General features: G+C 41.2%; 1 protein-coding gene across 1 annotated transcript in view; it reads right to left on the bottom strand.

Annotated features, from left to right (window-relative positions):
• POLR1B (RNA polymerase I subunit B) overlaps positions 1-22,685 on the bottom strand; it is a 498,537-nt gene that overhangs the window by 413,302 nt on the left and 62,550 nt on the right. The window contains exon 4 of the mRNA XM_044057995.1: positions 6,809-6,941. Coding sequence (XP_043913930.1) covers positions 6,809-6,941 — 133 coding nt within the window. The remainder of the gene's footprint in view (positions 1-6,808; positions 6,942-22,685) is intronic.

Genomic DNA, 22,685 nt, shown 5'->3' with positions numbered 1-22,685 from the left:
TCTCATTTTTACAAGGATTCATAGGTTCGTAGGTTCATAGGTAGGTACTAGGCTATTGGCCCTAGGGCCTATATAAGCCTAGCCAAATGTACCCTGGCTTTCGCCACCCAAGAAAATTATTTTCCTGTGCCACTGTCGAGCAGAGCCACAGAAGTGATCCCCGGGGTGAATTTCCTATCTCCCATCCAATCATCAACATTTTTCTTGATTAAGGTCTAGATTAATGCACTTGGCCCAAAGTATAAACAAGTGACCACGAAATATGAAAAATCCTAAGTTTCTTACAAATGCAAAGATATTAGCTTGCTTTTTTTCTATTAGCAAACATTCAGTGGGAGTTAAGAAGTATGCAGCTGTACATTCTGTTTGAGTGAAATTCACAGATTCATTCCTGAATACATTTCCATGGAGATGAGTTGTCTCTAGCAGCTGGTAATTCATCTTGAGAGTTCCAAGCACTCTTTGTGGAGGGAAATGCTAAATTTAATGGTACAATGGCAAGCAGTTAAGTGAAAAATACAGTCTGAAATTATGGGAAGAGAAAAGAGATAGCAACCTCCCTAGCAGTCTTAATACTTTAATGCATTTAACAGAACAATGTACAGTGCAGTTTTATGCAAAGATAGTTAGTGCATTTTTTCTTAGGGCTAAATGTTAATGTTTTCTGAAAGTACACAAGTTGTTTACACATATGTAAGAGGAAAAGAAATAAGAAAATAACAGAGAGCAATCAGTGTAAGTGGGAAAACAGGCTGTAGCATGTGTTTTAACAAGGGTAACCTTAAGTTTAGGTTACGTAATGCCTGTGGGTGCAGCTGTTGATTTAGGGCAATTGTTCCTATCGAGGTTTGAACTTGATTTTTTGAAGATGTACACAGTTTTTTGTGTTTGTACTAAATAGGGGATAGGGTGATTTGAAAATGTATTTAGGTTTTTTGTTTGAGGGTTTTCATTAAAAAAAAGTCTTGAAACATGTGACACAGAATCAAATGGAGATGAGAAGAAACAACTTTTCAAAAGATGAACCTGCCACACATTAGTGCATGCATGTAACACAAAAGCTAGATACACACATTAAAATAGGTGGGGACAACAGCTTTTTTTTCTAATGGTTACTCTAGCCATATTACCCTGGAACATAAATGGTCTTACAGGTGTAGACAAAAAGGAAAGAGTACTGAATTACATTAAGAAATGCACAGTGTAATCAACAATGCTGAAGGAGATACGTTTAGAAAGAAATGAGCATGTGAATTTGACAAAGAAAGGATTTCAGGATGGATATTCAGCAGAATATGAGGGACAATGGAAACATGAAGGAATTATACTAATCCCTAGAGCAGCTCCAACTGTGATAGAAGAGGAAAAGGGCAATAACAGTAGATTTGTGGTGGTTAGGGGCTACTAGCAAAGGAGAATTACATTGCTGTGTATTTTATTCCACCAAAAACTGCAAATGTGGAGCTTAGAAAATGTTGGGAATAATAATCAAGCAATTTTCATCAGGGAATATTACTTACAGGTGGGGAGTGAAACTTGATTTGCAATAGTGAGGATACATCACAGGAACCTAGAAGGGAATAATAAAGAGGCCAGATTTCTGAAGAAATTTATAAAAAAAATACTTGGTATGGAAGACATGAATTCAGTAGTAGAAACTCTGACAGAATTTACATATTATTCCTCTCACTTTATTTCTTGAAACCCCCATTACATCATCATCCCTTTCCATTTTGAATTATAACCTTCAGCTTGTGTTATGTATATGAGCCTTAACTGTACAGCCATAAAATACCCCTTCAGATCAAATAATCCTAAACCTCCTTTTGTTCTACTGAAAGGATCAACTTATCACACATAAAAACTTGACCATTATTTCTACTCTATTAATTATTGTCTACATTTTCTCTGGTTGATAAAAAATATATCGGACCCATATGTAAAATTAAAGGGACTAAACATATTTTACTGTTTGTGTCTTACTATCCATATCTATAAACAAGGGCTATCAGTTTCCCAGTTTTTGTATTATCTTTTGTTTAGTCTCTTCCTATATAAACTGCTGCAACGGTATGCTTTTTAATCTATACTCCTAAATACTTCATCGTATCCTGTCCCCATAAATATAGGTATTGCTGAACCATTTCCTATGTGGGTACAGAATTTATGGGTATATCCTTTGTTTTATCATAAATAATTTTATATCCTGAAAAGACTCAAAACCGTCTCAAGATGTTCCACAATACTGAGATGTCCTTTTCTGGATTTAAACATGTAAAAAATAATATCAGCAAATAAAGCAAACTTTTCTTGATTAGCATACCAATTTTAGTTTGCATTTCTGAGTCCCTTTTTTTTCTGCTAGTGCCTATAAATATAAACCAGACAACAAAAAGCAATAGGACACACCCCTGACTGGTTCCTATGTTCAAATGCAACTTGTCAGAGAGGAACCCTCCCACTGTCATTTTTGCTTCTGATCCTTCATGTATCCTCCTAATTAACCTTATTATTGTATCAGGGAATGCAAATGCTCAGTTGCTCTATCAAATGCTTTCTCTGCAACAAGACCTACCAACAACAGCTATATTTTCTTTACATTTTGCTTCTCTCTGGATCATCATTGCTCTATTAATGTTGTCAAATGTTTGCCTCCTCTCCACAAAACCATCTATATCTATAGATTATAGCAACTTTGCCATTCTTTTAGCTAATATAAGACGAGCACTTAGCACTTATGGTTTATAATTACAATGGATCTGTATGTACTTGGGTCTGAGGAGTCTTTACCACCCCTTAGTTAATACAGTCACCACTGCTTTCTTCCAAGATGTTGGCACTTCCCCTCCTTTCAAAATATTATTCTTTATCACCATCTTCACTAAAACTTTCAAAATACCACAGAAATACCATCTATTCCTGGAGACTTTCCTGAAGCCTGCTTATACATCACCACCTTTATCTCATCCCCTCCTACCTTAACCATTAATTGTTGAGCCTCATCTAGCTCTAAGCTTGGCATACTTAAGTCTTCCATAAATATTTCAATTTTTCTCTCTCCTGATTTCCACATTTCTCTGCTTTATACAAATTTTCATTAAAAATTTCCAAAATATCTCTAAAAACCACAGTGAGATCTGTGATTACTTTTCTTGTTACAGGCTCCCTAAGTTTGGTGACAACCATTTCTACTTTCTGCTGCCTAAGTCCTGCTTAAAGTTTTTGTGCTCTGGAGTTGTTAACAAAAATAGTCGCTTAACGGTAATATTTCCAAATTCACGCATATTATCCAGATACTCCCTGATTTTCTCTTTACCACTCTGCATTTGTGCTTCTTCTTGTTTTGTGAGAGTCTCCTTATTTTGCAATATGTTAACCTTCGACGGCATCTTTAAGTAACAGTAATTCTGATTACTTCTTAAATATATTTCTTTTACTTCTACCCTGTTTTTAAACTCTACGTTTATTTTATCCTACTCACTAGGTATAACTTCTCAAGTTATTTTTATCTTCCCTAATAACTCTTGAACAATTTCTATTACTGGTGGAAAAATGCCAGTGTCTCATTTTTATTTCATCACCCTGGTGCATGATCTGAAATAGTTATTGGATGTGTGTTAAATCTTTCAATTAGATATAAATGTTCCCGTGAAATATAATTTCTATCTAGTTCAGCCAAAAGACACTTCTCATGTGTATCTTTATGGGGAAATCTGCCTCCCAAATTTGCATTCTCCCTTCCTGGATGACTTGTACAAGATTAGACAACCAAGGCAGAAAAAAGGATGGAAGAGACCCCAAACAGGTACTTATCATTTTGAGGCTCAGTAACTGAAGAAGCACAATGAACGACTTGCAGACCAAATTCAAAAGTATTGTTCAGGCTGGCACCAAAAAAGTTCTGGGGATTAGATGCTCAAAGATCACCGATGTACCTTATGCCTTACACATAGGACATGCGCTTAATGTATGGCACCTAAGGCTTTGGTTACGCATGCCGGACGTTTGTCTATCCTTGGTAGGATAGCGCTTTAGTAAGGAATACTGCAACAGTGATAGGGAAGGAAATTTTAGGTTACATTTAATGCACAGCCAATCTCTGCAAAAAACAAAAAAATGGGTCCTAACAAATAAGGTCCTACAGTTCAAAGATTTGGGAACTGGGGATGCAATGAATGTATGCAATGCAATTAATGTATTTTCCAAGAAATTAGCTTCAGAGATTCCAAACCAGCAAATATAAATGCAGCATGGAAAAGCCAGTTGATTGCACTTTCAAGTCTCAAGGAAGAGAGCATTTTTCTCCCCCCTCCCCCCAAGAGTAGGAAATAAGACAGAAATCTTTTAAGGAACTGCTTAACCAGCCAGTGCTAGCTCAATGTTCTTCTCTCTACAAGTCTGTAATATATACAGATAATATATAGTGCAAGGCAACACCATGCATCGTATTTTCAATGCGAGACTAAAAAGAGTTGGGGAAAAAAGGGGTAGGAGTTTCATCATATTTACACAGGATCGTGCCATCATCCACAGTTTTGGTTCTGCAACAGCCCTTTCCTCACCTCATCTTACTGACTCAATGAGAGAACAAAGGGGCTCATTCTGATGTCCAGTACGAACAAAGTACCTGAATAGTAAAAGTCCCTGCCCCTGGGTGTTATACAAGTGATTGCACAATAGTGCACTGTTGAGGTGCAAGCAATGGATAAGATAATATAGGCTGGAAAGACAAAGAGGATTAGCCAAGAAGACAGCCTGCATGGCGGTCTTAAGTGGGTTGGACATAACTAGTAGGAGGTCTACTACGAAGACACAGAAGCATAAGAAAACTACTAATAAAAAAATGACAGCACACTAGTTTGACAAAGTGCAGCTCTTGCAGTTAAACATGAAGAAGCATAAATTATTTTTGCCATAAACCAGTAACAAATGCCATCGATAAAGTGTTTTTATCAACATGTGCAAAATAAGACAGCAGTATAAGCAACATGTGCCAAGGAATGATTTTCTAAACAAAATTTCAAACTCTTAAAAAAAACCCTAAAAAATGTCCATGGTATATAGGAACAGTTGTTAAAGTGTAAGGATTGGGGAAATGGTTTTATATAAATCCTTACAAAACATACAAGAGTGGAATAGCTGTAGAATTTAGTAATTTAATTCAAACTGTCAAATAATTGTTGGGGGATTCATAAATATAGTCAGACAAACATAACAATGTCCAATGAGCTGTACAGCATCACCAAAATAAATTTCAGCGGGGGGGGGGGGTCATAAAAAGTAACAGATTTTGCTTCATCATCATTAATATCTAAAACTTTTAGCCAATCTGGTCTAAGAGATTCTGACCCACATCTGGAAGAGAAACAGGTTATCTTGGTAATTTAACTTGTATTAACAGTCCCTGAGAGAAATTAAAACGTGGTCTGAGCTAAATTAACATGAAGTATGGAGCCTGTAGGTTAAAAGACTCAGAAGTCACAGCATTCAAAAATCAACAGAATGTAAACACCTGCTCTGGACTGAATCCAGACAAGGCATCTGAGTTGTCATAATACAACGTGAGCAGATTGGACAGATGTGATAATGAACATCCAACAGTATTAAAGTTCAGAACAAACACCAGCATTTGCAGATACTGTAGGAATTGTAACAATCAGTTCAAAACATACAACTCATTCCAAGCCTAAAATAGCAGCTTTCACTAAATATAGCCTTGGAACAATAAAGGATTTTTTCACAAACCCTGTTCAGGATTTTTTTCCTTACTGGACATCAGAATAAGACTCTTTGTTCACTTGGTGAGTCAGTGAGATATTGAGGAAAGGGCTGTTGCAGTTTTGTCAAAATATAATTTATCTTCAATTTTCTATTCATTTTCATCTTTTTCTACCACACCAGTGACATCATTACTCATCTGGCTCTTATCTGCTATTTCCATTACAGAAAACAAAGGAAATGTACATTCAGTTTAAATTACTTTTTTTATATAAGAAATTAATAAAACTACAAATGGGGTGTAGTGTTTAGCTATAAAGGCTAATAATTCATCTCCTTAAAATGCTTACAAAGACTTCATTGTGTTCAGGAAGAAAGAAACATAAATGTTGCATTTAAAATACACTGGCAAAGCAGATAATTCTCAGGAAGGAATAAATCTTCCATAAGCACAAAATACGTACACACAGTTAAGTGCAAAATCTTCTGGAAAGCAGTCAGAAAGACAAGATTATTAAAAATTAAGTTATACTTCAACAGTAAGTCTAGACTAAGCTAGCTCCTTAAAAGGAGGACAAGATACCCCCCCCAAAAAAAAGAAAACAAGCAGTGACTGTTCTAGTTTCTGAATTATTAAGAAGCATACAGACTGAAGAAAGGTAGAAAATGCAACTACCTTATTCACAGCAGCAAAACTGACTGCAGGAATGTAGAAGTTTAAATGACTGCATTCTGAGACTTCCGAATGTGTAGGAATACTAGCATCCAGGTGGAGAGACTGAGGTACTCTGGACCTGTCTTTTGAGGGTGGGGCACTGCACTGCAGGCAACATTCAAGAGCTAGGATTCACAGTACTCCATAGGCAGTATTTAAATATAGGTTCATAGATTAGTACTAGGCTAACTGCCTTTTGGGGCCATTTTAAGCCTAGCCAATTACCCCATGTAAGAATCAAACCCTGCAATGTGGGTCTGTAAGGTAAACAACTTAACCATTATACCATATTATGAAAAAAACCATGTGCTGATTGCGTTGGATAAAGTATACATAATACACAATATACCGTAATGATACAAAATATGATAGTACCATACTGAGTGTAGCCGGGACCTCTGCTCTTCCACTTGGGCCTCACCATTGCAATGGGGAAGTTTCTTCGAGGCATTACCAGCATCCGCATAACCTTCTCTATGCCATTAATAATAAAATAGCCTCCCATTTCCTGCCAAAGAAATAACATCAGATTATTAGAAACAGTCAATTGTCAGAAAACAGACTTCAGATCCTTATCTATGCACATGTGATTTAATTTTCTAACCAAGCAAATGTTAAACAAACTGTATTTTATACTTCCACTTTTCTAGAGAGAAAGCTTAACACTCCATCACTACCTCCGATGCCTGCGGCTTCGGGCCTCAGAACATACCAGGGTGGGGATTATTTACACAAAAACACAAACCCTGTTGGGCATTATTGCTTGCTTAAATGATGGTTTAGGCCATTTTTACTGAGAATGGTATTTAACATAGTACTTCAACTGCAACCATGAACAGTACAGGCAGTAACTAGCACAGAAAGACCCTTCAAAAACTAAAATCCCAACTTCTAAGTAAAAAAGAACTACAGAACATTTACAAAGAATAACAGAGAGAGAGAAAAAAAATAAAGCTCCTCAAAATATGGTGTGATGGATGCTTTGCTGTACTATACTCAGGGTTTTCAGTTTGGTCTTCATTGACCGAACTAATTTTAAAGTAGTACCATCATAATCAGTTTACAAGGTCACTGATGCAAAACATTTGAAGAAAATCCCTTTTCCACAATATCTGACACATGGTTAAATTCTCTTCTTTTATGACAGCTAGAAGAAAATCCTGGAAAACTGTGACCAGTGTTTTTCTAAAAATAAGCATTCTTTTCTGGAAAGATAAGTTATTTCCTATCCCTTACAGAGGCTAAGTGAATTATAACCACTTGCTTTAAACCTGGGCAAGAAAAGAACCAGGCTACATACATCTGGGACAAGTGAAGCAATTACTGGGTTAATGGTTTATTTGGCAAGTTCAGCAAGGTATGCAGAAATAGTTACTTGAAGGGATTATTAACTGTCCAGTTGTTCTAGAAGGTCAGTTAACCTTAAGTTTATTCTCCATGCCCTTTTTTCTAAAATGAAATATTTATTTCATAAAACAAAAACTTGCTGATTTAGTGCTGCATTTTTTTGTTCAAACATTTTACTATCAACATTAAATGAGTCAATTTGCCTCTCTACTTCCAGTTGTCTACTTTCACATTCAATAATTTAACACAGGCTGCCAATTGGCCATCACTTTTCCTACCTTTTACACAGCTTATATTTCTATGCTTGGTGTGCCAAGTTAGCCAAGAATGGCTATGGTCCTAGCAGGAGCAGATTTCATAGCACTTCTTGTGGCAAGTGCAGCACTTTCAGAGCTAGTCATAGGCCAGTTGTGCCCATTTTGCCCAACAGGGCTCTGCTACCTTAAGGGACCCACACTAGCCAGTGACAGAGTCATTATGCCTTATATGGCCCAGACATTTGCCTAAAAAAACACTACTAGCAAAATCCAAAGTGCTTTCTTACTGGTTGTCTTGCTCCTGTACTACTCAAAAGTCTTAATACTAGAGAGGACTACATTTTCCATCATGCAATGAAATGGTAGCTAGAACACTGCTGTTCGTAACTTCAGCTTCACACATCATGCATGTCTGACAGTGATAGGTGCTCGTGCTTCCACAGTGGTTAGTTGTTGCTTCTGAGTGCTCAACAGGGATTTCAACTCAGAACTGGTTGGATTAACCAGCTGGTTTTGTAAACTGTCTCAGTTACTTTCTCAAAACATAAAAAGATGTGAAGACTGATGAACCACTGCTGTGGATTCTTTGGCTTCTCTTGCTAATATGCAATTTATGACTGGTTGCTTAACTATAAGTCACAAGACATATTTGTGGAATAGTTAGCATAAAAAATAAGTGTGATGTAAGATAATTGTTGATACCAAGACTTGTGACAGAATGTTACCAGATCAGCAGTATGGTACACATACCTCCAAGCCTTTCAGTGCAAGAAATATGGACAAAGCCTAAAATAATGGGGTGACAAAGGCCCAAAAATAGGAACAGATTTTAAATATTGATCTTATACACTTAGAAAGTTGCCATTTGTGTTAGCATGCATTTTCTGAATAATACGAAGCCTGAATCTCAAACTATGCCATTATTTAGTGACTTCAGTCCTTAGTGAGTTGATAGAAAACCAAAAATGTTAAGAGGAACAGACCAAACATATGAGGCAAAAATCTGGACATTTCATGAAAATCTGGACAGTTAAGAGCATACCTATCAACTGTTGAGATTTTCGAGAATGTCCAGATTTTTGCATCATATTTTTGGTCAGTTCATCATAAAATTGTGGTTTTCTGGCAAATTAGTGGCAAATATATATATACTCAGAGGCGATCTCTAGTGAACATACAAGGCCATGTCAAACCCAGAGCTGTTGGACATGCTACACTTAAAGAAATCCCAATCCCTCAGAGCCACATACTCCAGGGATCTAAACCTTGTCATCACAATAAACAAAACATGCTGGAGGGATAGGTTCCTAACCCAGAGGCTCCCCAGACTCTGGAATAGATTGCTCATACAGGTCAAGCAGAGTGCCTCTTTGGCCCTCTTCAAAAGGAACCTTGACGATTGGATGGGAGAAAGGAAATTCACCCCAGGGATCACTTCAGTCGCCCTGTTAGACAGGGGTCCAGGGAAGTAAATAGTTTGGGAAGAAAAGTACAGTTTTGTACCTACCATAAATGTAGATGTTCGAGTGTGTACCCTGCTGCAGTCATCACACTTGGGTTATCCTGCCGTCAGGTGGCCCCGCAGTCGGCCTGAATTCCAAAGTCTTGGTCTGGCGTCGGTTGCTGTCGCTTCTTCCCTGACGTCAGTGCGCCAGGGGTATATAAGAGGCAACCAACACCATTTTCTTCAGTTTTTCTTGCCCCAGATGTCAGGTGCCCCCCCAAAAGGTGGTCAGTAGATAGTACCAATAATAAAAGTTCAGCACAAACAAAACATCCCTCCAGCTATAAGCAAATACACCACAAAGGTTGTATCAGAATGTAAGGCATTGAAAGGTTTTAGTTGGGTCAGAGAGGATGGAGGGAGGGTAACCTGGACTGCAGCAGGATATATACTCGAACATCTACATTTATGGTAGGTACAAAACTGTACTATGTTCATCGTGTTACCCTGCTGCAGTCATCACACTTGGGTAGAATCCCAAAGCTAAGGATGGGAGTTGGAGTCAAACAGGGTTAGAGGAGGCTAGAAGGCCCTGCAAAACTGCAGTGGCAAAGCCAGCTCTAGTCTTAGAGTAAAGTGGTAAGTGATACTGCTTGGTGAAGGTGTGTACTGAACTCCAAGTTGCAGCTTCCAGAATATCCCCCTGAGGAAGGCTGTAGATGTAGCTGCTGCCCTGGTGGAGTGGGGCCTTATGCTAGCAGGAACTGGTTTTCCATGATGGGTGTAGCAAAAATGTATGCAATGTCCTATCCATTTGGAAATGGTCTGTTTTGAGATAGCCTTTCCTTGTGATGCTGTAGCATAGGATATAAAAAGCTGGTCAGATTTTCTGAAAACCTTAGTTTTATCCAAGTAGTAACGTAGTTGCCTGTGAATGTCCAAGGAATGCAGAAGTCTTTCTCCTTTGTTCTGTGGATTTGGAAAGAAGGTGGGTAAATGGACGGTTTGATTTAGAGCCACACTGGATACCACCTTTGGCATAAAGGAGGGGTTAGTTGGTAGAGAAACTCTGTCTTGATGAAAAATGAGGAAAGGCTCTACTGCCATTACTGCCTGTAGCTCTGAGACTCTTCTGGCTGAAGTAATTGCTAGCAGCAGGGCAGTCTTCCATGATATAAACTTTAAGTCAGCTGAGAAAGCTGGCTCAAAAGGTGGCAGCGTAAGTTTTTCCAGAACAAAGTTGAGGTCCCAAGTTGGTGTTGGCGCTCTGCTGGGAGGCCTAATGTTTTTGGCCCCTCTGAGATACTGCCTTAGAAGTGGACGTGAAAATAAGGGAGGATCCGTGTTGTAGTGAGCTGAAATAGCTGAGGCGTGGATTTTAATAGATGAAAAAGAAAGCCCTTTGTGCAACATCTCAGTTAAATATTGTAGAATCTGAGGTATGTCCGGCTGAAGGGTATTTTGGCCTTTAGCTTGGTTCCAGGCGCAAAATCTTTTCCATTTGTCTGAATAGGCTTTCCTGGTGCTGGGCCTCCTGGCCTCCAGAATGACATCCATAACAGCTTGTGAAAGAGGAACCTGCTGGTGGCTTAGGTGATTTTCCATGCAGCCAAATTTAAGGTTTTGAGCTGGCTGTGTAGAGTCTGAATTCCTTGCTGTGTGAGCAGATGAGGAATTTGTGGTAAAATCCATGGTGGGCCCTGGGCCATGTTCCTTAGTAGTGGGTACCAGTGCTGGCGTGGCCAGTCTGGGGCAATGAGTATCATTCGGTGTCTCTCAATCCTGAGTTTCAGCAGCACCTTTGTGAGAAGGGGCAATGGAGGAAAGGCATATACTGTCAGCATTTTCCAACTGAATGAGACAGCGTCCACTTTCCAAGCTTGATGGTGAAATGTCCTTGTGCAAAATTTTGATAGCGGATAGACCTGTTTGCCACCCCCCAAACCTATGTCTGAGCGGCCCCATTTTTGAGTTATCATTGCAAATACTTGTGGATCCAGTTTCCACTCGTGGGGATCCATGATGTTTCTGCTTAGGACGTCTGCCAATGTGTTCTTTTTTCCTGGCAGGAACTGAGCTTGTAGTTGAACTTGGTAAGCCAGTGCTGTGTTCCACAAGGTCATTGCTTGCCTGCATAGAGGGTAGGAGTGTGTACCCCCTTGTTTGTTTATGTACCACATTACTGTGGTGTTGTCTGTCCTTATTATAAGCTGTCCCGGATGTAAGAGGTCCTTGAAGGCTGTCAGAGCATTCTGTACAGCTAGCATTTCTTTTTGATTGATGTGCAGATTCCTTTGATCTGCAGTCCATATGCCTTGAACGCACCGTCCTGCCATGTGTGCCCCCCAGGCATAGTCCGATGCATCTGTTGTCATAGTTTGCCTGGCTAGGGCTAAGGTTTAAGGCTGACCCTTGTTGAGGTGACATGCCTGTGACCACCATAGAATCTCCTGTTGAAGGCAGGGAATGAGAGGTATCATTGTTTCCAAGCTGTGGCTGTGTTGAGTTCATACACTTTTCAGGTACCATTGTAATTTCCTCATATGCAGTTTTGCAAATGGTATTAGTAGTATGCAAGATGCCATGAAGCCCAAGGCCTGCAGAATTTTTCTTGCAGGGAGTTGGGTCTTTGTTGCCATTATTTTGAAATATTGAGTTAGTTGTAGTTGTTTGTCTGGCGTCAGATAAACCATCTGGGCCGTTGTATTCAAGCTGGCACCCAGGAATGTCATATTTTGTGAGGGCACTAGTTTTGATTTCTTTTCGTTTACTGTGTACCCTAGGCAACTTAGAAGGTGTTTTACAAAAGTCAGATGTTGTAAGAGAATGTCCTTGCTTTCTGCTTGGATGAGGCAGTCGTCCAGGTATGGGTATATTTGAATTCCTCTTTGTCTGCAGTATGCAATTACTGGTGCCAGGCATTTTGTGAAGACCCTGGGCGCAGTAGATAAGCCAAAGGGCAGTGCAGAGAATTGGTAATGGGTTGAACCTGCAATGAAATGGAGGTATCTTCTGCAATTTTGTCTGATAGGGGCATGCAGGTATGCCTCCTTGAGGTCCAATGTTACTAGCCAAGCTTTCTTGCCCAACATGGGAAGAAGCTGCTGTAGTGTTAGCATCTTGAATTTGGGTACTTGCAAGAAGGTGTTTAGAATTGAAAGGTCCAGAATGGGTCTCCAAGCATTGTCCTTTCTGGGGACTAGAAAGAGCCTTGAGTAAAATCCTTGGCCTTGCTCCTGTGTAGGTACCAGTTGAATGGCTCTCATGTCCATGAGAGCTGTAATTTGTTTTTGTGCCTCTGCCCATTGATTTTGTGGCAGGTTTGGCATTCCTTTTATCCTTGGCAAGGTGTGGAAATGGAATCTGTATCCTTGTGAGATAATGTCTAGGATCCATGTGTCCTTTGTGACGATGCGCCAGTTGTCTGAAAAAAATGCTAATTTTCCTCCCAAGGGAGCTGCCAAGAGAGTTTTGCTTGGCAGTTTGAGATTTAAGTCATTGTGTTTGTCTTCTAGTAGTTTGGGACCTGTCTTCTCCTCCCTTCTGTGTTGCAGTGCCCCATTGGCGAGGTTTGTAAGGGATTTGTGCTTGTCCTCTGCCCCTTGGGCATCTGTATTTACCCCTCTGTGGTATGTCAGAAGCTGGAAAGGACCAGTTTTTTGTTGGCCAATTTCTGCTGAAGCGTGGGGGTTGCACCTGTAAGAAATCTTTGACTATCTGCATAGATTTTGCCTTATCCTCCATTTTCTTTAAAACCTCTTCTGCTTTAACCCCAAATAAGACATCCTGCTGTAAGGGTTCATCTAGTAACTTTGCTTTAACATGATCAGGCAGAGTTTGTTCCTTTAACCAAGCATGCCTACGTATAACAGACCCAGTAACAGCTGCTCTACAAGAAGCTTCCAAGGAATCAAATCCACATTGTAAAGTATGTTTTCCCACCTGTTCAGCTGCATGCAACAGATCCTGCATTTCCTTGAATTCAGACTGTTGAGGGTGCGTGCTCATCTTTTGTTTGATTTGAGACATTAGGAATTGCTGGTATTTCAGCATGTGAAATTGACAACTTAGTGCTCTCATAGCTAGAGTAGCTGAGGTGTAAACCTTCTCCCCCCTACCCATCTAGTGCTCTGGAGTCCCTTTCAAAGGGTACAGGATTTTTAACCATAGAGGCCTTAGCCCCTTTGGGACCCTGGGAAATTGTCTCTGGGTCAGCAACAGGGCTTTTGTAAAGGAATTTGTGTGAGTCAGGCACTCTATAATATCTATCTGGTTTGGCTGGAGCAGGAGGCAGAGAATCTGGATTTAGACTAGATTCTAAGTAAACATCATCCACAATGTCTAAAACTGGAGGGATAGCAAGTGGTCTGTGTTGGGGGAGTAAAAGAAACTCTCGGAGCCTTTTCTTTCTTTGAGTCGGAGTAGTCCTGACCTTCCCAGTGGAAATGTTCCCTCATGGTATGTAAGGTTTCCCCAAAGGAATAGTCTTCAGAGGGAGAAACTGAGGGAATGGACTCTTCAGCATCAGAATCTTCATAGGGGGAAAGGAGAAATCCTGTTCCTCAGAGGAGCCTGAGGAAACAGACACTTGATCAGAGGAGGCATAATCCTCCTCTTGTCTAGGCCTTTTGTCTTGGGGGGGGGGATTGGGAACCCCTGATTAAAGAAATCAAATCTTCAGCCATTTTAAGCATCTGTTTCTTAGGCATGGGGCCTTGAACTGGAGACTGAAGTGCAGTCTTTTTTGGTTTAAGAGGAGTCTTAAGCTTAGCATAAGATTTTATGATGAGAGTAGTCGGTCTGAAGACACCTTCTGTAACCGAAGGTGTTACCACAGCACCGGCTTCTCCTTCTGCAATGTTGTCGGGCCTAAAGAAAATGGCTGCGTCGGCCTAGAAAACTCTCTGCTTGAGAATCCAAAGCGGTCTGAGGTTCCAATTCTGCGGTCGCCAGGGTCTGCGTAGGCACCTCACTGAAAACCGGAGAACCGGCGACCAGCCCAGCCGAGGCCTCGGAGTCTGGCTTGGATCTAGGCTGCCTGTCTTTATCTTTGCGTTTTTTATGCACACCGGTAGTCGGTTGCTCCAACGGCATAGTGTAATTAAATTTCCTACCGAAGTAGTGTCGTGCAAAATCAAAGCGTTGCTTTATAGTTCGCTTATTGAACCTAGCACAAAACCGACAACCAGTGACGTCGTGGTCTGGGCCTAGGCAAGGTATACAATAAGAATGAAAGTCCTTATGAGGTATTTGCTTCCCACAAGAAATACAATTGTTAACTTTTTCTGACATCGGACTGAGGCAAGAAAGGGTTCCCCAACGGGGTACTTAGCTTTGAAGACTTCGGACTGAAATTCGATTCGAAAATCTCAGGTGTAGGCCAACCGGCACTTGCGAACTGCTTCTGCTTCGGGCACCGCACGGCAAGAAAGACTGAAGAAAATGTTGTCGGATGCCTCTTATATACCCCTTGCGCACTGACGTCAGGGAAGAAGCGACAGCAACCGACGCCGGAACAAGACTTTGGAATTCAGGCCAACTGCGGGGCCTCCTGACGGCAGGATAACCCAAGTGTGATGACTGCAGCAGGGTAACACGATGAACATCAGCCAGGGAATTATTATGGCCAGGCTTGTATAGGCCCTAGGGCTAATAGCCTAGTACCAACCTATGAACCAAATCATTAAAGACTGAAGTTAGAAAATAATGATAGACATTTGAGTTTCACAGTTCATTCCCATCAGAAAATTTATGTTAATGCAAAACCTGTTACTTTATCAACTTTCTAAGTTTGTAAGAGAAATATTTACAAATATCCCTATTTTTGGGCCTTTGTCCCCCTTTTATTTATGGCTTTGTCCCAATTTCTTGCTCTAAGAAGTTGAGAGGTATGTGGCAGAGAAAAGCTACCGCAGTCACCAATGGGATCAAAATAATCCTTAAGAACTGAAATATTAGGTATGTGTGACAAGCAGTGGAAGGCAAAAGTGGACAGAAAAATGATTCACATATAAAATTCAGGGGCAAACAAAATCTTCAAGCTAGCTAGTTAAATGGTGGACTGGACTGAGGAAGAGTTATAGGCAAAGTGTTTTATAGAAAGATGAGAAACAAACAAAAACTGAAACAAGCGGAAATTTTAAGTATTGTTGGATTTTTTGAACACTTTTATAGAAAGATGTTGAAACTGTGTTAAGTTTTGCCTGTTTTCCTACATCCATGTGGGTTTCCTAAGACATTTTCATTTTCTGTCATCTGCCAAAATATGATGCTAAATTATCCCTGCATATAATCCTTACTGTTGCCCTTGTAGCCTGTGACATAACTGGCATAGGTGTTCATATATTAGTCCACTTACAGAGTTTAACAAATAAATAAATAAATAAAAATACACTTTCAGAAATAGTTATAAGTGGAGTGGTTTTTGAGCAATGCCAATTTTAAGAAGAGGCTTTAGACTATCATTATTATTACTGCTAAGCATTCTGGAGAAACACTGACCGTAGCAAGCTATGAGAATTAATTTGGTAAGGAAATCCAACCATTCAGAGTAAGTGCAAGAAATTGCTGAAAGCCAATTTCATAGGCTCATAGGAATGTACTAGGCTAATTGCCCTGGAGCATTTACAAGCTTAGCCCATAGAATTACCCTGACATCGTGCCATCCGAACTTCGTTCCCAGTGCCTCTGTCGTATCGAGTCACTGGAGTGATCCCCGGGGTGAATTTTCTATTTCCCATCCACTCAAGGATTTCTCTTGAAGACGGCCAGTGAGGTGCTCTGTTTGACATGTATGGGAAGTCTATTTCATAGCATGGGCAGTCCCTGGGACTTAGAAAAGTGGAAAAGTAAGATAAGACTGCATAATGGTGGTTAGATTTTGTTCATTCTTCTTTAACCCCCCCCTCCTTCCCACAACCATTAAGCTCAGACCCACTGACTCATTTGTCCAGTACTTCCTAATATCTGAGGTCACTGGATAGGAGGTAAAAGCTGGGAGCTGTGATGTGTCTGAAGAATTTACAAAGTTTCATGTTTCAAAATGAGCCTATTCTTAATAGTGCGATCTGTCACGCGTTATCTCCAGCACCTCTCAAAGATGTTGGATTGTGTGAAGTACTTAACTCAAATTAAAATTAATTAAATTAATTAATTAATTAAAATTGTTTATTTATGTATGTATTTATTTAAATGTTTCAACACTGATCCACCTGGACCATTTTCAGGCTCACCCCAGTAAAAATTCAAAGAAACAATAACATTTAATCAATATGTATGCAAGAGTAGTCATGTAAGCTAGCATGTGGAGAGAAATAAGTAAGGCTAATATGCAGTATAAATGAACACAAACATAAGCAGATGTGATACAAGAACTTAGTAAAATCAGTTGAGTATCTGTACACTGTCATAGCACATATTTTTTCATAGAAACATTATACTATAACCACATAATAAAATACACGTGGTATATATTATTTTTGGGCATGGGGTGTGAAAAAGCGTAATGTAGGAGTCAAATGAAGGGAAGACGGGAAGAAAAACAGAGAGTGAAAGACAGAAAAGAAAAAAAACAATAAAAAAAAAGAAATGCCATGGGGTAGACAAAGTACAGTTGTGTACACTTACTATAAATGTAGATGTTAGAGTGTATTCACTGTTACAGTCATTATATTTGGGATATCTGCCTGCAGGTAGCCCTCAGCCGGCCTGATTATCAAAGGGTCCTGCGTTGGATATTGTCTCTTCTTCCATGACGTCAGGTAGTCAGGGGTATAAAGCATGCACCAGATGCCATTACATCAGTTTTTCTTGCCCCAGATGTCAGGTGCCCCCATAATGGGAAGCAATTATATACAAGGTTACACCTCCAACAAAAAGCAAATACACCAGAAAGCTTAAATACAGTAAAGAAGAAGAAAGGTATAGCCAATAGAAGTCAGGGGGCTGGAGGGAGGCACGGTAACCAGGACTGCATCAGTGAATACACTCGAACATCTACACATTTATGGTAAGTGCACACAACTGTACTATGTTCTTCGTGTTTCACTGTTGCAGTCATTACATTTGGGTAGAACCCCAAAGCTAAGGAAGGGAGGAGGCAGTTAGAGAGTATTAGGACCAGCTATTAAGCCCTGCAAGACTGCAGTGACAAAACCAGCTCTGGATTTAGAAAAAATAGGCAAGTGGTAATGCATGGTGAACGTATGTACAGAGCCAGTACAGGTCCGGGTAGCAGCTTCTAGGATGTCCCTGGTCGGAACACCTCTGAGAAAGGCTGTTTAAGTAGATGTAGCCCTGGTGGAATGTGATCTTATCCCCTGTGGGGTAGGTTTTCCATGGTGCTTATAGCAGAAATTAATGCAATGGTCTATCCACTTAGAAATGGTTTGCTTTGAAATTGCCTTCCCCTCTGCCCCCGCAGCAAAGGAAACTAGCAGCTGTTCAGATTTCCTGATAGGCTTAGTCCTGTCCAAATAAAATTTAAGTTGTCTGTGCACATCCAAAGAGTGCAGTATTCGTTCTCCTTTGTTCTGTGGATTAGAAAAAAAGGTTGGCAAATGAATGGACTGATTAAGGGCCACACTGGATACCACCTTGGGCATAAAGGAAGGATTGGTCCTGAAGGACACCCTGTCTGCATGGAAGATGATGAAGGGCCCCACTGCCATGAGGGCCTGTAATTCAGACACTCTTCTTGCTGAAGTGATGGCTAGAAGGAAGGCTGTTTTTCAAGAAAGGAATTTCAACTCTGCAATTGCAGCTGGCTCAAAAGGAGGTAGAGTGAGCTTTTCCAATACAAAGTTAAGGTCCCAGGCTGGAGTAGGGGCTCTCCTGGGTGGTCTTAAATGTTTGGCCCCTCTGAGGAATTGCTTCAGCAGGGGGTGAAAGAAGAGGGATGGCTCAGTATTGTAATGTGCTGAAATGGCTGAGGCATGAATTTTAATAGATGAGAAGGAAAGGCCCTTGTGGAGCATCTCTGTTAAGTATTGAAGAATATGCGGTAAGCTGGGTACTGTTGTGCCCATCCTCAGTCTGGCTCCAGGAACAGTATCTTTTCCATTTTTCAGCATAGGATTTTCTAGTACTACGCCTCCTTGCTTCCAGAATAACATCCAGTACTTGCTTACTGAGGGAGGGTATTGGAGAGCTCAAGTAATTAGCCAGGCTGCAAGGTTCAGGGTTTGAAACTGAGGGTGCAGAATCTGGGCCTCCTGCTGGGAGCGCAGGGAAGGGGTCTGAGGCAGGTGCCATGGTTCCAGCAGTGACATAGTGCGCAAGAGGGGGTACCAGTGTTGGCGTGGCCAATCTGGTGCAATGAGAATTGTCCTTGGCTTGTCCTGTTTGATCTTTAGCAGAACTTTCAAGATGAGAGGGAGAGGGGAAAAGGCATAAACTGAGAGGCTTTCCCAGATGAAGGACAGGGCATCCACTTTCCAAGCTTGTCTGTGGGAAGTCCTTGTGCAAAATTTGTCCAATTGGTAGTTCTGAGCGGAGGCAAACAGGTCTATCTCTGGGCTCCCCCATTTGTTTCTCAAAATGTTGAATATCTTTGGCACCAGTTTCCACTCGTGTGGGTCCATGAGATTTCTGCTTGGGTCGTCTTGCCAGTGAATTTAGCTTGCCTGGCAGGTACTGAGCTTGTAGGTGCACTTGGTAGCTCAAGGCTGTGCTCCACAGAGCCATGGCTAGTCTGCAGAGAGGGTACTAGTGTGTTCCCCCCAGCTTGTTTATGTACCACATAACATTGGTGTTGTCTGTCTTTACCATTAATTGTCCTGGAAGAATATTGTCCTTGAAGGTTGTCAGAGAATTCTGTACAGCTAACATTTCTTTCTGATTGATATGCAGGTGCATTTTACTCGGGTTCCATTTGCCCTGAATGCACTGCCCTGCCAAGGGACCTCCCCATGCATAGTCTCATGCGTCCATTAGGGTTTGGGCGGCAGGGGGTAGAGTGAATGGCAGTCCCTTGTTGTGGTAGCAGGCCTTTGCCCACCAAAGGAACTCTGTCTTTATACAAGGAATGATAGGGATCATTGATTCCAGGTCCTGAGAATGTTGACACCACTGGCTTTTTAGATTCCATTGTAGTTCCTCATATGCAGTCTTGCATATGGAATTAGTAGGATGCAAGAGGCCATGAACCCCAGTGCTTGCAGTATTTTCCTTGAAATTAGCTGGGTCTTTGTGGCCAGTAGTTTGAAGTAGGCTGTCATATAAACTTGTTTCTCTGGTGTGAGGTAGGCCATCTGGGAAGTTGTGTTCAAGCTTGCTCCTAGGAATACAATTTGTTGGCAGGGTACTAGGTAAGATTTCTTTTCATTTCTGGTGTACCCCAGTGAGGTTAGCAGTTTCTTTACAAATGCCAGATGATTTTAAAAGTATGTCCTGGCTTTCTGCCTGAATTAGACAATTGTCCAGGTATGGGTATATTTGAATATTTCTTTGCCTGGAGAATGCAATGACTGGAGCTAGGCACTCTGTGAATATCCTGGGTGCAGTAGATAAGCCAAAGGGCAGTGCAGAGAACTGATGCATGTAGCCTGCTCTGAAGCATAGGTATTTCTGCAAGATTCCCTTATTGGGATGTGCAGGTAAGCTTCCTTTAAGTCCAATGTTGCCAACCAGGCAATTTTGCCTAGCATGGGAAGCAGCTGATTAAGAGTTAGCATTTTGGGATTACCAAAAAAGAAGTGTTTAGAATAGACAGGTCCAGGACAGGACGCCATGAGTTGTCTTTTCTGGGTACCAGGAAAAGTCTTGAGTAAAAACCTTGTCCACATTCCTCTGCTGGGACAGGCTAAATAGCCTTGATACTTAGAAGTGAAAGAACCTGCTGTTGAGCCTCTGCCCACTGATTTGGGGGTAGGTCTGGCCAACTGTGTGGCATTGGTAAGGAGTGGAAGTGGAATCTGTATCCTTGGGAAAATATATTTAAAACCCATTTGTCTTGGATAATGAGTTCCCAGTTTTTTGCATGCAGGGTGATTTTTTCCCCCTAAGGGAGCAGACAGTTGAGCAGGACTTGGAAGGTTTAAGGTTAAGTCATTGTGACAGCTTACCATAGAGGTGTCTTACTACTTCCAGCTTTGGACGTGGGAGCCCCCCACTGCTTAGGCCTGTGAGAACCTTTGAGACTGTAGCCTAGGTGGTCTGCTGTTCCTGAGTTTGGACTGAGAAGGCCTGGAAAGGTTAGGACAGGACCAATTCTTAGAAGGCCAATCTCTACTAAATCTGGGAGGCTGTACTTACAGGAAATCTTTAACAGTTTGCATAGATTTAGCTTTTTCCTCCATCTTTTTTAAGTACTACTTCTGCTTTGTTGCCAAACAGGAGGTCTTGGTTTAAGGGAGCATCCAGTAATTTAGCTTTAACATGATCTGGCAAACTTTGCTCCTTAAGCCAAGCATGCCTTCTAAGAACAGATGCAGTGACAGCAGCCCTGCAAGATGCTTCTAAAGAGTCAAAACCACATTGCAAAGTATGTTTACCAACTTGTTCAGCAAAATGCATTAAATCATGTAATTCTTTACATTCAGCACAGTCAGAAGTTGACATCATTTTCTGTCTAAGTAGTCCAATAATATGCTGCTGATACTTTAACACATGAAACTGGCAGTTTAAGGACCTAATGGCCAAAGTATCAAAAGTGTATACCTTCTTACCTCATCTGTCCAGGGCCCTGAAATCTATATCAGAGGGGGTAGGGTTTTTGACAGTAGTAGCCTTAAAGCCTTTGGGTCCTTGTGAAATGGTATCTGGTTCCGCAGTAGGATTCTTAAAGAGGAACTTGTGAGAGTCAGGTATTCTGTAATACCGGTCAGGTGTTCTGGGAGCCGGAAGTGTCTGGGGCCAGGCTAGATTCCAAGGAGGCATCATCTACAATGTCCAGTATAGGAGGGATAGCTAAACGCCTGTGTTAAGGTAGGAGTAAGAATTCTCTAAGCCTCTTTTTGGAGTCAGAGTAATCCTGGCTTTCCCAGTGGAAATGCTCCCTAAGAGTGTGCAAGGTTTCACCAAAAGAAAAATCTTCTGGAGGGGAAGCAGAGGGAATGGAGTCCTCTGCATCAGAATCCTCATAGGTAGATAAGGGCAAATCCCAGTCACCAGTAGAAACAGAAATTTCAGAATCCTGATCAGAAGAGTCAGAAGGAAAATCAGTTCTAGGTCTCAGAGGGAGAAGGCTGGCTTCCCTTAATTAGACTAATAAGGTCTTCAGCCATTCTTATCATTTGTTACCATGGGGTTTGGACGTCAGTTTTCTAGGCGTGGGTCGAGTTTTAGGCCTTGAAGAAGAAGATGGCATTGGTTAGAAATGCAAGTCCGTAGGCCTGAATACACCCTCAGAAGCCGGTGCCTGCACAGCGGCTCTGGACCCATCCAAGGTAGAGACTTCCATAGTCGAAGAAGCATCTTGTGGCATACCGGACTCCGAATGGGTCTAAGTAGAGGCCTGCAAATCTAAAGTAGCGGGTATCAGGGGCTGCAAAAGTGCCTCACTGAGTACCGGCGAACTGGCGACTAGCTTAACGGAAGCATCATCAGCAGCTTTGGACCTATGCGGTCTGTCTCTGTCTTTATCTTTACTTTTTTTGGAATGTCGATAGTCAGGTGGCTTACCGAAGCCATTTCTGGATAATTAAATTGAGTACTGAAATAGTCTGCTGCAAAAATGGGACTGACAACGAATAGTTCGAGGATTGAATAAGGCACAAAACCGTCAGCGAGGGACGTCGTGGTCTGGTCCTAGGCAAGGAATGCAGCAGAAATGAAAATCTTTATGAGGTATTTGCTTTCCACAGGTAATATAATTGTTAACTTTTACTGACATCGGTTTAGAGCAAGAAAAAGGATCCCCAACGGGGTACTTAGCTTTTAGAAGACTTCGGTTCTGAAACTCGAAAAAGTACAGTTTTGTACCTACCATAAATGTAGATGTTCAAGTGTATACCCTGCTGCAATCATCACACTTGGGTTATCCTGCCGTCAGGCGGTCCCGCAGTCTTGGTCCGGCGTCAGTTGCTGTTGCTTCTTCCCTGACGTCAGAGTGCCAGGGGTATATCAGAGGCATCCGACGCCATTTTCTTCAGTTTTTCTTGCCCCAGATGTCAGGTGCCCCTAATAGGTAGGCAAAATACACCACAGAGGTAGTAAAGAATAGAGTGGAAGAGATAAGTTCAGCTAGTCCAGAGGGGATGGAGGG

This window comes from Protopterus annectens, chromosome 1.part2, assembly GCF_019279795.1.
Source record: "Protopterus annectens isolate FY-2018-M chromosome 1.part2, PAN1.0, whole genome shotgun sequence".
Classification (NCBI taxonomy): domain Eukaryota; kingdom Metazoa; phylum Chordata; order Ceratodontiformes; family Protopteridae; genus Protopterus; species Protopterus annectens.
This window is presented reverse-complemented; position numbering and strand designations above follow the sequence as displayed.